The following is a 13,497-nucleotide window of genomic DNA, read 5'->3' as shown; positions in this document are numbered from 1 at the left end:
GAATCTCCATGAAAGATGGGGTGGTTTCAGGTGGCATCATGCTGCGTGGGGCTAGCCAGCCACTCAGGGAAACCCAGGGGGCTCTGGGATGCACAGCTCTGGTGGCCTCCAACTGTCACAGCTGGCTCTCCCAGGGGCCAGAGCCACAAGACACGCGAGACCTACAGGCAAATCACTGCAGTGTCCCCCCAGTCTTCTGAGGAGGCACTAGATTTGGACTTGGCTGCTCTTTAGGTCACGGGCACCTGGCATTCTCATCTCAGCAAATAAAGCATGACCTGAAGCACACAGAAGTCTCAGGAGGCACGTAAAAAGGATTCAGTATTAATAAAGTAGATGAAGAAAGAAAATTACAGCATTTCATATTGATTCTGGTTGTTTGGAGGTCAGACTCACCATTTTTAAACAGATGAAAGAAATCACTTCCACCAGAGAGGCTGAGGTGGGCTGCAGAATTTAGACAGAATATAAGACACTTCACCATGAATTTTGCTTGGGTAAATATTGATGAAGTTATGTGTACATTATATTGAAAATACAAACTCTTTTAATATTTATAAACATATCAAATAAAATGCTAAGCACAATTTCCCTACAGTTTTTCTTCAAAATTCTCTGTAATTTATATGCAGTTATTGATGATACATACCCTTTCAGGTCACACAGGCCTAATGATGACAATATTCATTTCCTTATTCTGATTATGATTTTTAGCCTGAATCTTAGTCTGATTTTCCTGTGCAACATATCTTGTGTAGCCATTTCATACCTGAGAAAAGTAAGTGGCATTAATTTCCAAATCACAATACAATTTTCCGTTCATTTTGCACAACAGATTTAGGGTACATGAAAGTGGGATGAAAGGGAAGGATCTGTATGAAGGGAAAAAGAGAGAAAAAAATCTGTTTCTCTGTGTTTTTTAAGTCATGTATGTTTCTATAGCAGGGCACTGATACATTCCACATACAATTACTTCTCTAACATCTTTTTTTCAGTCCAAAACCAAAGTGTTTAATAAATTTATTCTTTTTTCTCCTAGGAAAGAAGAGGCATGAAATCTTACTTCCTGAAATCCAGTATATACTCCCTAGGTGAAATACCCCTAAGCGTGAAGTTGTTAAATGTTGATGGTTAGAATAGTTGCATATAAATAAAATTTTGCTTAATAAATACTGTGAGATATGAGCTAGCAACCAAAGACTGTAGAAATCTTTTGACTCAAAACCAAATTAAAATCCATTTTAATATTCATTTATTTAGATAAAATGTTATTTATGTTGTAAATTAGGTAATCTTTGATAACCAGCTATGGCCCTGGTTATGCAAAGATTTAAGGAAATAATCAGCTGTAAGCATACAAATAATTCCTATTTGCACACTTAAATTCAAGAACATTCTTAAGCCTTTTCAAGATTGGTCCCTAGAGATGTTGCACATTCAGCTATGTCTGAATCAACCAAATTTCCATATGCATGCAGCATATTATTTTCCAATGAAAATGTTCCATTTCTTCCAGTTGCTTTTGATGTTTATCATGTACAGTAAATGACTTTTCTGAATATGCAGTAATGAGTAAGACTTCTGCCTTTGGCATTTCTTACTTGTAGTTTGCTTCTGGAGTTAATTTTTTAATTAATTAACAGGGAGGCCTTTATCAGAAAAGATGTTTGTTTTTTCCTAAATTATACACATTAGCTTTCAATGTTTTTTTCAAATTATAATAAAGCTTAAGAACTGATATATCTCCCAGTTAGAAGCAGAGCTCTAGGTGATTTAGTTTCATTTGCTGTGCCTGGCATTTCTAAACATTTTTTGCACAGTTATATTCACCATTTCCAACTGCATCTCTGCTAAATAAATTGTATTCATTGCAAAGTGTACAAACCCATCTATATTAGATATGAATACAGAAAAATAACCGTACCCTAATTACCCCACACCTTTTCCTTCTATCCATGCAAGTAAGTATACATTTATACAAGAAAAAGACCATTTCATTGTTTTAATTAGTGGGAAAGATATGTTTTCCTGCCTGCTGTTAAGGAGAAGTAGCATTTTCTAGTCCATAGTCCTCCGTTCCATTCAACCTCCCTTATACATGCCTCTATTACAGGCTCCTAATCATGAGAGATTAGCAGTCATAACTCCTGTAATCACACCAGTTGTCAGAAAGTTGGGCTTTATCTGAGAGACAAGTGAATCTTACTAAATGCTTGACTTCTAAGATATACTAACAAAGAAATATTCATAGAAGAGTCAGTTTGTTTTGACTAACAGAGAGGCACACCTAGAAAAACTTCAGAGGACACCACATTGGGAGCAGTTGCAATCAGTGTGGAAGACACGGGTCAGAATGCAAAATGACACTGAGAAATGGGAGAGAGAAGCTGAGATCAACAAGATGAAACTCAATAAAAGCAAGTACCAAGTACTGCCCTTGGCAAGAAAGCAAATGTGTAAACAAAATATGAAGCAGGAAGCAGCTAACGTGTGGCATAAAACAATCTCGGCTGTAAAAGCGCAGGTCAGTGTAACGCTGCCACAACACAGAAGGCAAGCCTGTGCGTGGGGCACGGCACTGCAGGAGCACCACACCGAAGACAAGGGAGGCCGGCTGCAGGCTGAAGTCAGACCTGTGGTGGTTTGGGATGTCCTGGCTGGAGGGATCCCTTGCCAGACGCGTGTGGCCTTCCAGGCCCAGCCGAAGGCTTCAGCTGTGTTCAGCTCTGAAATGGAAACACCTGAGGCTGCAGAGAGGGAAGAAGATGACAAATGCCAACAGCACTTTCCAGCGCCTGGAGAGCCGTTATTTTGCCCTTGGGGCAGACCAAGGTAAAATCAGCACGGTTTGGAGCACAGACTTGGGTTAGGTGCTCGGGACAGCCCTCCATCAGGGTACAAGCCCCGTGCGGGGCCAGAGAGGGTGGCTGTGGAGGACCTCCAGTGCGAGGCGAGCATCTTTGCATGGGCGGCTAAGGAACAGGCACAGGCCACCTCCCCCACCGCAGCCGTGGGGCTTTCTTATCCCTGCTGACCTCTTCAGGTCCCCTCAGCGACCTTGCACCTCGACGCCGCGACAGTCACACGATAGTTACTGCCTTGCCATTGTCATACTGCTCTTGCAGCCCCCTTCAGGCCTCCTGCGCGGCGTGGGACTGAGCCGGGCCCGGGGCTGGGGGGGTGGCGCACCAGCCCTCCCCGCCAAGCAGGCAGGAGGCGGAGGCACTGAGGGGCCCCAGGCGCGGAGAGGCCCGCGGCCCGGCGGGAAGCGAATGGGAAGAGGAAGGGCGGGAGGAGGCGGTGGCACCGCCCCGCTCTGCCCGCCCCTCGGCGCCGCTTGGCGGGAAAGGCCGGGCTTTGGCGGGCTCGGAGGAGAGGCGACCTGCGGGAGGGGGCAGCTAGGCAGTCGGAGCTCACCCCGGCCCGCAGGGACAGGCCCGGGACGCCTCTCGCCCAGCATGCCTGCCGAGGGGGAGCTGCGCAGGGCGGCGGCCGCCGGCCCGGAGAACGACGAGCCGCAGTACCTGCGGCAGGTCCAGCACATCCTGCAGCACGGCCACCGGAAGCAGGACCGCACCGGCACCGGCACCATCTCCGTCTTCGGCATGCAGGCGCGGTACAGCCTGAGAGGTTGGCACCGCCGGGATCCGCGGCCCTCGCCCCGGCCCCCAACCCTGCCCGCCGCGGCTCCCGCGGTCGCCGCCCTGCGCCGGGGAGGGAGGGACGCCATCTTCTCCCCCGGCGCTGTCCCGCTCCCGCGCGCTGAGAGCGAGGCCTCCCCCCATTCAGGGCCGAGGTTTGGACCCGCTGCAGGGTCCTGTGGAGGCGTTTAGGTGCGTCCCGTCAGCTCCTTCGCCCTCCCCCTGCCCGCCGGCCTGAGGCAGCTCGGACCCCTCCTCTCCCTCTGCCCAACGGCCAGGCCTGGCTGGGCGCCATAGCTGTTAACTGGTGAAAAACCGGATTAGATCTTGAAATAGCTTGTCCTGGTCCTTCCTACCGTTCAAGCATCGTAGGAAGGATGGTTGTGAAATAGATCTGCCAACAATTTTATCTTAAGGCTCCGCTTTCCCTTGCAAATGCCTACACATGCTTGGGTATGCTGCACCGCTGTGTCCTCATGGCAGAGTTCATCCAGGTCCCCCGGATAATTCATCTTCCCTCACTGTCCAGGAAAATAAGTCAGGTTCTTCTCTTCCTTGATCTGAATATGAGAATTGCACATCCTTTCCTAACTCCTTAGTTCATCTCCAAGCCTCTGAATGTAAGATGGTGGCATTACCCTGTATGTGGAGAAAAACCAAGGTCGGTTCACCCTGAAAAATTGCTGGTCACCTTTGACACTCTGAAACTCTTTTTCAGATCAGTTTCCACTGCTAACAACGAAGAGGGTATTCTGGAAAGGAGTGCTGGAGGAGCTGCTGTGGTTCATCAAGGTTTGGTATTTGGATGTCTCTCTGACTGATGTGCCTGAGAGTGGTATCAAGATAACAAACTAGTGTGGAGTGGATTAAGGAATTTGGGGTAACTGCAGATGCTCCAGTTCGTACGACAGAATAGAATAAGTGCAACAGCCTAATATTTTGACTACATGCGGAAGGCCGTTATCTTCAAGACATTCTGTGCATTTTAGTGGAGACTATTGCATTGTTACCAATCAGAAGAGTTTTTCTTCTGTTTCTTTTTAAGGGAAATAGTCTGAAATAGTGAGGGCTTTTGCTGATTTGACTATACCCCACAGTTATAAAACCTAGTACAGTATCTTTTGTTAGTGTTTGAATAAGAAATAATAATATGAAGTAGATTGTAGGCAATTTAATAATCTGCTTTTTAATATTGAGGTAGCTTGTATTGATTTGAACAGAAACAAGCAGTACAGAACCACAGGTGAAGTAAGACTGATGTAAATCCTAGGCTTTTTAGTAGCAAAAACCTGAGTTCTAATAGAGCTAATAGCTGTAGTTAGAGTATTAAAATTCAACTGTAGATAATACATTACAATGTAGGTGTTCCTTTATACGTTGTGATGTTCTGCAAGTATGGGAAGGTCTGTCTAACCATTTGCTAGATAGCAGGACTCAAATACACTTCATTTTTTTAAAATATCTTTTTTCAAATATAAAAGGCTAGACACTCCCCAAACCAGAACGCTTTCTATGTTGGGTTTTTGCGTGTGCTGATTTGGACATGTTACAGAACTCAGTGAAATGTTGTCATTTTTGTCATTTTAACAAAAGGATTTTTAAGACCTTAAGCTCATTATAGGTGGCTTGGCAAAAACAATGCCTAGGCCATAATTTTTTTGTTTGTCTATTTTCATGCATCTGTAAAGTCAAATCTCATTCTCTGCAAATGTGTGTATGAAATGATATACCACAATTGACCTTGAGGCTGTACCGTTTGTGCATTCACAAAGTTAGAGGAATCCTGAATTAAATAACAGCAGCATGGCACTTCCAACTTCATCCTAGTATGTTGCTCATAAGTTTTATTCTGTCCATGTGCAAGAACCTCATCCAGTACATTAATCAGACTGTTCATCCTTTTAAGTGGAGAAATACTTTAGACTAGCAAAGCTTAATAGAGCTGCTTCAGATCATGTCCTCTGTGTTGGGATTAGGAGAGAGACTTCTTACTGTCTGTGTTTTGTAGGGTTCTACGAATGCCAAAGAGCTCTCTGCAAAAGGTGTGAAGATTTGGGATGCTAATGGATCACGTGAGTTCCTGGATAAGCAGGGTTTCAGCACCAGAGAGGAGGGGGATTTGGGACCAGTTTATGGTTTCCAGTGGAGGCACTTTGGAGCAGAATACAAAGATATGCACACAGGTAATCACATACAAATAGAATCTTGATTGCTTAGTGAGATGACTGTGACACCTCACTTCCCAGAACTCTGGGTGGAATGGGCTACTGTTAAAGGGACCATTCACAGTGTGAACTGATAGCCAGAATAAACAGTGTTTGGGAGGGTTAATTCATTTTTTATTTTTTTTTTTTAATTCAGTCTAATTATCCTGAAAGATGTAGCTTGATATATTGTAGTTTGATATTTGTAGAACAGATGAATCATAAGGCATACATTGTTTTACTTTAATGTAGAGCAAGTATGGTCACTGGCAGATGGAAGGACGTGTGTCTGTTGCAGTCCAGAACATGAGCTAGCTCCGTTTGATAGCAGTGGAACACAGGCTACCATCTTTGAATACCAATGCAGGGTCCTGATTTCCATGATACAATTGTGCTGGCAAGAACTGATGTTAGTGCACTACATTCATTGGGGACTGTGGAAGAGAAAGATTTTCCCATTCTGCAGCTGGAACACAGTAAGATGTATCCATAGCTGATGATGCTGTGGACAGAACAGCTGTAACAAGTTATGATGTGATGCAGTACCTGGTGGTATTATTTTCCGTGGAACTGGTTCATTAAACTTACTCTGAACTGTCTTGATAGCTCTTTTCTAAGTCACTGAAGGAGAGGATGTACAAAACGTTTAGAGGACTGACATTAAAAAAAGAGTCCAGAAAAGATTTTCTTTATCTGGTTGGTGCGACTTTTAACTCAGATTAACAACATGGTTAGTTATATTTTTCCTCTTGTTTTTTTGCCAATACAGTCTCAAAGTTCACATTACTTACAGATATTGGACTTAGTGTTGGCATGTTGACTGCTGGCAGAATACAGTTTTATGCTAACACAAGTAATGCAAATTGTGAACTGACACATCTCTAAACACTTATTAAAATGTTTCAGCATTCCTGAACTTAAAAGGTCTGAGGTATAACAGTTTGGGAAAAAAACCCCAAGATAAATTCCCATAGGTTTCATTACTAATAGATTTCCTTAAGTTGCATTACTAATGGATAGGTAATTAGGTTCAGGAACTAACATAACCATTTGACAAGGCTTCTGGCACAGTATTGCTTGCAGAAGAATTCCCTGAGATGCTAATTATGTATTACTACCTTGTTTGCCAGCTTGGGTCTCCCTGTAATCATAATTTGGTGTTGCTTTGCAATAGGAGTTATTAGAAAAAGTTAGTTACCAGCCATGCCGATTTACCTGCACGAGTCAGGACAATGAGTAACAATTAATGACTCTTATTCTGGAATCCATTCTAATGTTCAGTTAATTCCAGTGAATTTCTTATATAACTGATATTGAGCCTAAAAATCAGCCTCTGAGCGTCACTGAGTGAAATGTAGTATCTTATGCTATACATGATTAAAGTTCCCTTCTGGCACTGAATGCTATGGAAATTTAGTCTTCCTACATGACCTTGTGAGTGCTAGATGGATGCGTTCATTCATCTGTCAAAAACTTTCTCCTTTTGAGCATGCAGAGAATGCTGGCACCCCATGTTACTGGTCTGGGCATAATTTTTATTTTTATTTTTTTTTAAGAAGGAGCACTGTAGCATGCAAGTTTAACATCTAGAAAGGCATCTTAATCCAGAAATGCAATGAGCAAATTACTTTAAATACCATGAATGAATGACTAGTTGCTAATACCTTACCCATTCCAGCACAGCTTTTGTCCTATGTAGGTAACAAGACATCACGAATGATAAAGTAACGTGCTTTGTCCAATTGATTTTTTTGTATTGCAGCTTTTCTTTCCTGGGAGGTAGGTACTGTTTATGCAGACTCCTTATTTGGTCTTAAAAAATGTCTAGTTGTTGAGGCTTGGAATAAAGTGTTCTAAATAGGAATGGTCCTATTTCAGTGGGTGCTAAAGGTACTCAAAGCACACAAAATACCATCCTGAGAATTTCACAAGCCTTAGAGCACCCTAAGGAAGACCAAGAATAGCCTACATTTGGAGGGTGCCAACTGATAAATTTTATCACTTTCAAAGTTAAAATAAAATATTCAGAGGTTGTCATTTGGTTATCACTTTTCAGTGGGGTGTGGGCTGGACTTTAGAAAAATACCATGACTCGAATCTACCTGGCTTACATCTTGTTTGGTATCTTTCTTCAGATTACTCCAACCAAGGAGTTGATCAGTTGCAAAAAGTGATTGAAATGATCAAAACCAATCCAGATGACAGAAGAATCATTATGTGTGCTTGGAATCCCAAAGGTATTGAACAGCAGACTTTAAGTGAATGCAGTTGCACATTATCTTGTTGTATGCTAAACTATGTTCTGATCCTGTGTCAACAGTCAGTTCCATTTGGTGTCCTTGCTTATTCTTTATAAAACTACGAGGAATGCAGTAAAAATGGGCAGGGGTTATAAGCTTGATTCTCTTTCTCCTTAATTCTCATGTTCAGACCTCAAATATTTTGAACCATTACTTCAAAGTTTTTCTCTCCAGATTGAAGTGAGGGATATATCTGGCTACGTACCAGCGTCTTTGATACAGTCTCTGTTCAAAGACAGCAATTCTTATTTTAAAAAGGTTAAAAAAACAAAACCAAAAAAGAGTATACCAAAGCAGTGTGTCTGGTTTTTTGCTATATAATAAATAGTAAACTTAACAAAAAACATTAAACTAGAGGACAAAAATATTATTTGTGTTGTAATCATCTCCTTGAACATGGGTTGTCTAGATATCCATTCATTCTGTAGGGGTACTTTTAAATAAGACCTAGTGCCAGAGATTGTTTAACTTCAGCAGCAGTAGATCTGTGTATAAAAGAAATGACCCAGCATTTTCCACTCATGTCTCTGAAAGGGGATGCCACATGCTGTTGCTGTTACTTTTAAGGTTAAACTTCCTAAGATATCAGGAGATACCTGGTTAGTTTTCCTTACCAAGCTTATCTGCACTTTTAAGTGTAGATAAACACTCAAAAGATCTTTTGTTTTCTGATTACTATTTTTTTATTTATCATTACTTTTATATTTCAACAAGCAGTAAGGGCACGTTGCAATGGGAAGAGAGTAATATGAAGCAGTTGGAAGTCGCTTCAGGGTACATGCTTAATTTTACCCTTAATGTCTTCCTTTAGGGAAATCAACTGTCTCACCGAGGTGAGTAAAACTAAACTGCTGTGCAGCATTATGGCATAAATCTGTTATGTGGAATATCTGTTTATGACTTTTCTGGTCATACAGCCCAAGGGACAGCTTGTCATGACCCAGACTTAATTGCCTAGGCAGCAGGTGCTTTTAGACAAGAGAAAAAGCAATGGAATGATAGTGCAGTTGGATTTCTGTTGTCTACTGTATCTCATTAAATGCTTGTTCAGGTTTTGCATTTTCTACATTTATAACACACTAATGCGGTTTTTTTTCCCCCCTCCCTCCTTTCTGTACTGCAATTCCTAGATATTTCTCTGATGGCTCTGCCTCCATGCCATGCCCTTTGCCAATTCTATGTTCTAAATGGTGAATTGTCTTGCCAACTCTATCAGAGGTCTGGAGATATGGGACTAGGAGTGCCTTTCAATATTGCCAGCTATTCACTGCTCACTTACATGATTGCCCATGTCACAGGGCTAAAGGTAGGCTATTTAATCATTTTACTTTATCTTGTCTGAGAAGTGAGGGACTGAAAGATAAGACTTTTCATGTCATGTCCAAGAAAAACTGGAATTAACCTACTGTTCAAAATCTTGCTGAAATACGTGTAGGAAGGGGCCCCGTGAATTTAATGTGAATTGTCTCTGGTCTGTATGAGCAGTTAGGTTCAGCAATGTAAGAATTCTTAAATTTGGGTCAAACGGACAGAAGATCCTCCAGGTCTTTTTAACTGAACATGTCAAAACTGACCTGTTCCACTAGTCTACTTCTTAGAAATCTGAACTGAGCACTTGTCCTTATGGGATAATAACACACAAGTGATTAAATTTTGTAGCATGTGTTTTTTATTGGAAGCGAACAGTAGCTCAGTGGTGGCTGTCAAGGTTCCAATTTGGATATTCTGCCCACCTAACTTCCAGCTCTAATTTCAGCTGGGTATTTTTTTCATTTCCTACTGTAGATGATTAGAGTGGTAGTATGTGCTCAAATAGCTACTGCCCTGAGTCCAGAGCTGTATTTTGTCATTTCGCAGAGTAATTTAAATGCACCACAATCATGTACAAGTCAAACCCCCTTTTCTTTAGAGATTGTAAAAAATTAGACTAGCTAGGCCATTTGGGCCTGATCCTTCTGCTACCAGCAACGTGAAGGGGAACTTAAAATAGGGAAGAATTGGACTTCACAGCAATTGCAGGCATACTTAAGAAATCAGGCCAAGGTACTAGAAAAAGTGAAGTTTAACATTATGTCCATAAAGCAGCTGTTGCCTCTTAGTCACTTCCTCTCACAACTTTGCTGGTTTTTAGCATAACACATCTGAGGGCTGATTTACATTGGTCAGAGGCCAGTAAAATAGCTGATAAAACCTACTTAAATTAAATTAAATTGCTCAGGAGCTACAAAGTCACAGAACTTGGAAGCTTGCAAAACCCGTCTGGATGCTTGATAAGTGCTTTGGGGTTTACCCTGTGACTGACATCTCCACTGCCACAAACTACTTTGTTTCGTAGTGGCTAAGGCAACCAGTCTGAAACCAGCTTTGGCAAGTCCTGCTTATTACAAGTGGAGTGGAAAAGCTGGATGTCACTGCTCCATCTGTTGCCACCTTGGCGAGCAGATCAGTAGGGCTCCATTCATTTACCAAAGCTATTATCCTAACAGGATTTCAAAGATAAATTTTTTTGGTAAGCTAGTGGAAATTTCATTATATTTTTCATTAATTATGCATTAGTGTGGGAAGATAGTGTCCTTCAAAGCCTGCAAGGATGTCTTGATAATCCAACCTAGTATAGAAGCTGCAATTCCACACTAGATGTAAGATGCTGAGAATCAATACAGTAAGCATTGTAATGTTTTGCTTTCTTGAAACATGACTTTTTGAAAACCATGTGTATTCCTCTTTCTCTTCAGCCTGGAGAGTTCATACACACGTTAGGAGATGCTCACATATATCTGAATCATGTGGAACCTCTAAAAGTTCAAGTAAGTACTTATTCTGTATTTTTGTATCTCTTTATCTTCCACAATGCTTATCCAGTACGAAAGTATCTTGGTATTATGAATATCCTTTTGCAAATATTAATTTTTGTGGCTTTTCTTCTCATTTCTACCCTAATAATTGTAGTACCTTAACCTCTGTTCAACTCAGGTCGCACAGAAATACAGTACAAACGTGATTGAAATGTAAATCAGTGTACTATTCTAGAAGCAAGTTAGAGATCCAGAATCTGTACCCCTACTTTTGACTTCTTCATTCCAAAACCTTAGAAAAGCATTCCACCTAATACAGATAAACACAAAATAAAACATCTTCGTAGTATATCAGAAGAGGATAACTTACCAATTCACAGAGTTAATCAGTATTACTATTTGGCTGAATAAGGCTATATTTTCTTCAGGATGTAATTTGTTGCAGTAGGAGCAAATCAGAATTTTATTTGATTAGAATAATCGGACTGAATGTCCTTGCCATTAGTATGGTTCAGAACCATCCAGAGAACTAGTTATTGGTTTGGAGCGGAATGTTCCTGTGAGAAGCTGCAACACATTTACGCACATCTGGGTCAGAATTTCCAATTTAGTTTCCCCTGGAAGGAATCTAATCTGTAACCACTGGAATTGCACTGCAAACTGAAAATGCTTGCAGTGCATTGGATGATCAGGGAATCCACTTTAAAATTATGGCACTGCTCCCTATCAAAATACTAAAGTAGATTCCACTTAGTTGTATTATAATTTTCTTTTGAGTATAAGTCTTCTTGGGGAGGAGGGAAAATCTGCATAGAGTAATCTGAATTGAGATTAATGAGATCTAATTTATAACGCAAAATCTCTGCCTTCAAGTATCAGCTTTATAGAATAAGCTTGCTTTTTTTTTCAGCTTCAGAGGGAGCCAAGACCTTTCCCCAAACTCAGAATTCTACGTAAAGTTGAAGACATCAGTGACTTTAAAGCAGAAGACTTTCATATTGAAGATTATAATCCTCATCCACCTATTAAAATGGAGATGGCTGTTTAATGCTATAAAGCAGCTTCTATTAATGTGGAAATGCACCTAAGCTATTCAGCTTTCTCTGTACTTAAAGTTATGGGGTTTTTATATACTTCAAAAGATATATACTTAATTATTGAAAAAGAAACAGATACTAGTAGACCAGTACTGCCTTCAATACTAAACAGTAGTCATACAGAACAGATGATTGTTTTTTCCTGCTGTGCTATGCAGATACTAACCCAGTTTTAAGTTGTTAGTGAGATGACCGTTTTCTACAGATTGTTTCAGTTACTGGTGGCTGCTTCTGTTACCATTCAGTTACTATGTGTGAGTAGCACTTGCTTCCATGCTTCATGCAGTACTGAAAATAAGGACTTTTATGTATGATAGAGGATTCCTTTAAGGTTGTAGAAGTCTTTAGATGTGTTCTAAAGAGTATATGTTTAATAAAGCTTTTTAAAAAAAATCTTCTAGAAGGGATGATGCATATTTAATTTTAGTATGTTTGTTTGTAGTTAGTAAATAAGAGTGGGAAAGCAAAGGTAAAGTGTTTTATTTTAGCATCTCAGAGGGTGAGATGGAAGGAAAAACAAACTCAAACTTCCCATGGTCTTCATAAATGAACCAGCAGGAAGACAAAAGATCTTAATGGAGCCTTGTCTGAAATGCAGTATCTGCATAACATCTCTGTATCAGCATTTTTTTTTATTCCCCAACCTTACATGAATGATGAATTTGATATAAATCAAATAGAGCTGCAGTTAAACAGAGGTTACTAGATAGTAGTAGTAATAATCTGTCTGTCATCATTTAAAACTAGATTCCACAAGCGCATGGATTAATTTTGCAGCCTGGAATAGTAAAAGTTAGAGATAGTAGTATTTGTGGGATTGGAGCTTAATTAAATCTTAGCAGACTTCAGCTTTCATCTCTCCTTATCCTTGCAAATTCTGCAATAACTTCAGTCCTTATAAAATTCCTCTTCAGGAATTGAATTGTGAATAGATGTACGGTCAATACTCAGACATAGCATATTCAATACATGCTTGAACACATGGAGAAATGCATAGTAAAAGTCAGTAAACTGGTAAACATCATTGTAAAATTGTACAATTTGAGATAATACTAAGAATTTAATAAACAGTGTGCTTTGATTCCATTTATTCAGAGGCCTGCATAAGAGGACTGTTGCATCTTTCTTAAACAAAACTGATCACAACTTCCAAAAGCATATTTTGCATCAAAATTATTTGCAAATCTCATTATACTGATCTTCATTATACCAATTGCTGATCTTCAGACTAAATTTTTTGTAGCGCCACGCTCAAAAAATAAGTTGTTCTCTTTTCCTGGCATTTAGCCCAACACAACAAAATTGCAGAAAAAGGTTGTCATTACCTTTTTTAAGTACATAATATGTAAAAAGGCTACTGCTTGTAAGAAATGTTCGCCTCAGTATCTACTGTAATTCATCTTTCTTGAACAGAGATCATTAAACTACATGCTATTTCAGCTGAGATAAGAGAAACTTGA

The 13,497-nt window shown here is 40.4% G+C and overlaps 1 protein-coding gene across 1 annotated transcript; it reads left to right on the top strand.

The window, feature by feature from the left end:
- The first annotated feature begins 3,342 nt into the window (after window positions 1–3,342).
- TYMS (thymidylate synthetase) lies at window positions 3,343–13,250 on the top strand. The gene is made up of 7 exons (XM_075024295.1): window positions 3,343–3,630; window positions 4,360–4,433; window positions 5,650–5,824; window positions 7,981–8,082; window positions 9,276–9,451; window positions 10,881–10,952; window positions 11,851–13,250. The coding sequence occupies exons 1-7, from the start codon at window positions 3,459–3,461 to the stop codon at window positions 11,986–11,988; spliced, it is 909 nt and encodes a 302-aa protein (XP_074880396.1). The 5' UTR covers window positions 3,343–3,458; the 3' UTR covers window positions 11,989–13,250.
- Window positions 13,251–13,497: the final 247 nt, after the last annotated feature.

This window comes from Buteo buteo, chromosome 3, assembly GCF_964188355.1.
Source record: "Buteo buteo chromosome 3, bButBut1.hap1.1, whole genome shotgun sequence".
NCBI classification, from domain to species: Eukaryota; Metazoa; Chordata; class Aves; order Accipitriformes; family Accipitridae; genus Buteo; species Buteo buteo.
The sequence above is the reverse complement of the archived record's forward strand: the minus strand, read 5'-3'. Positions and strand labels throughout refer to the sequence as shown.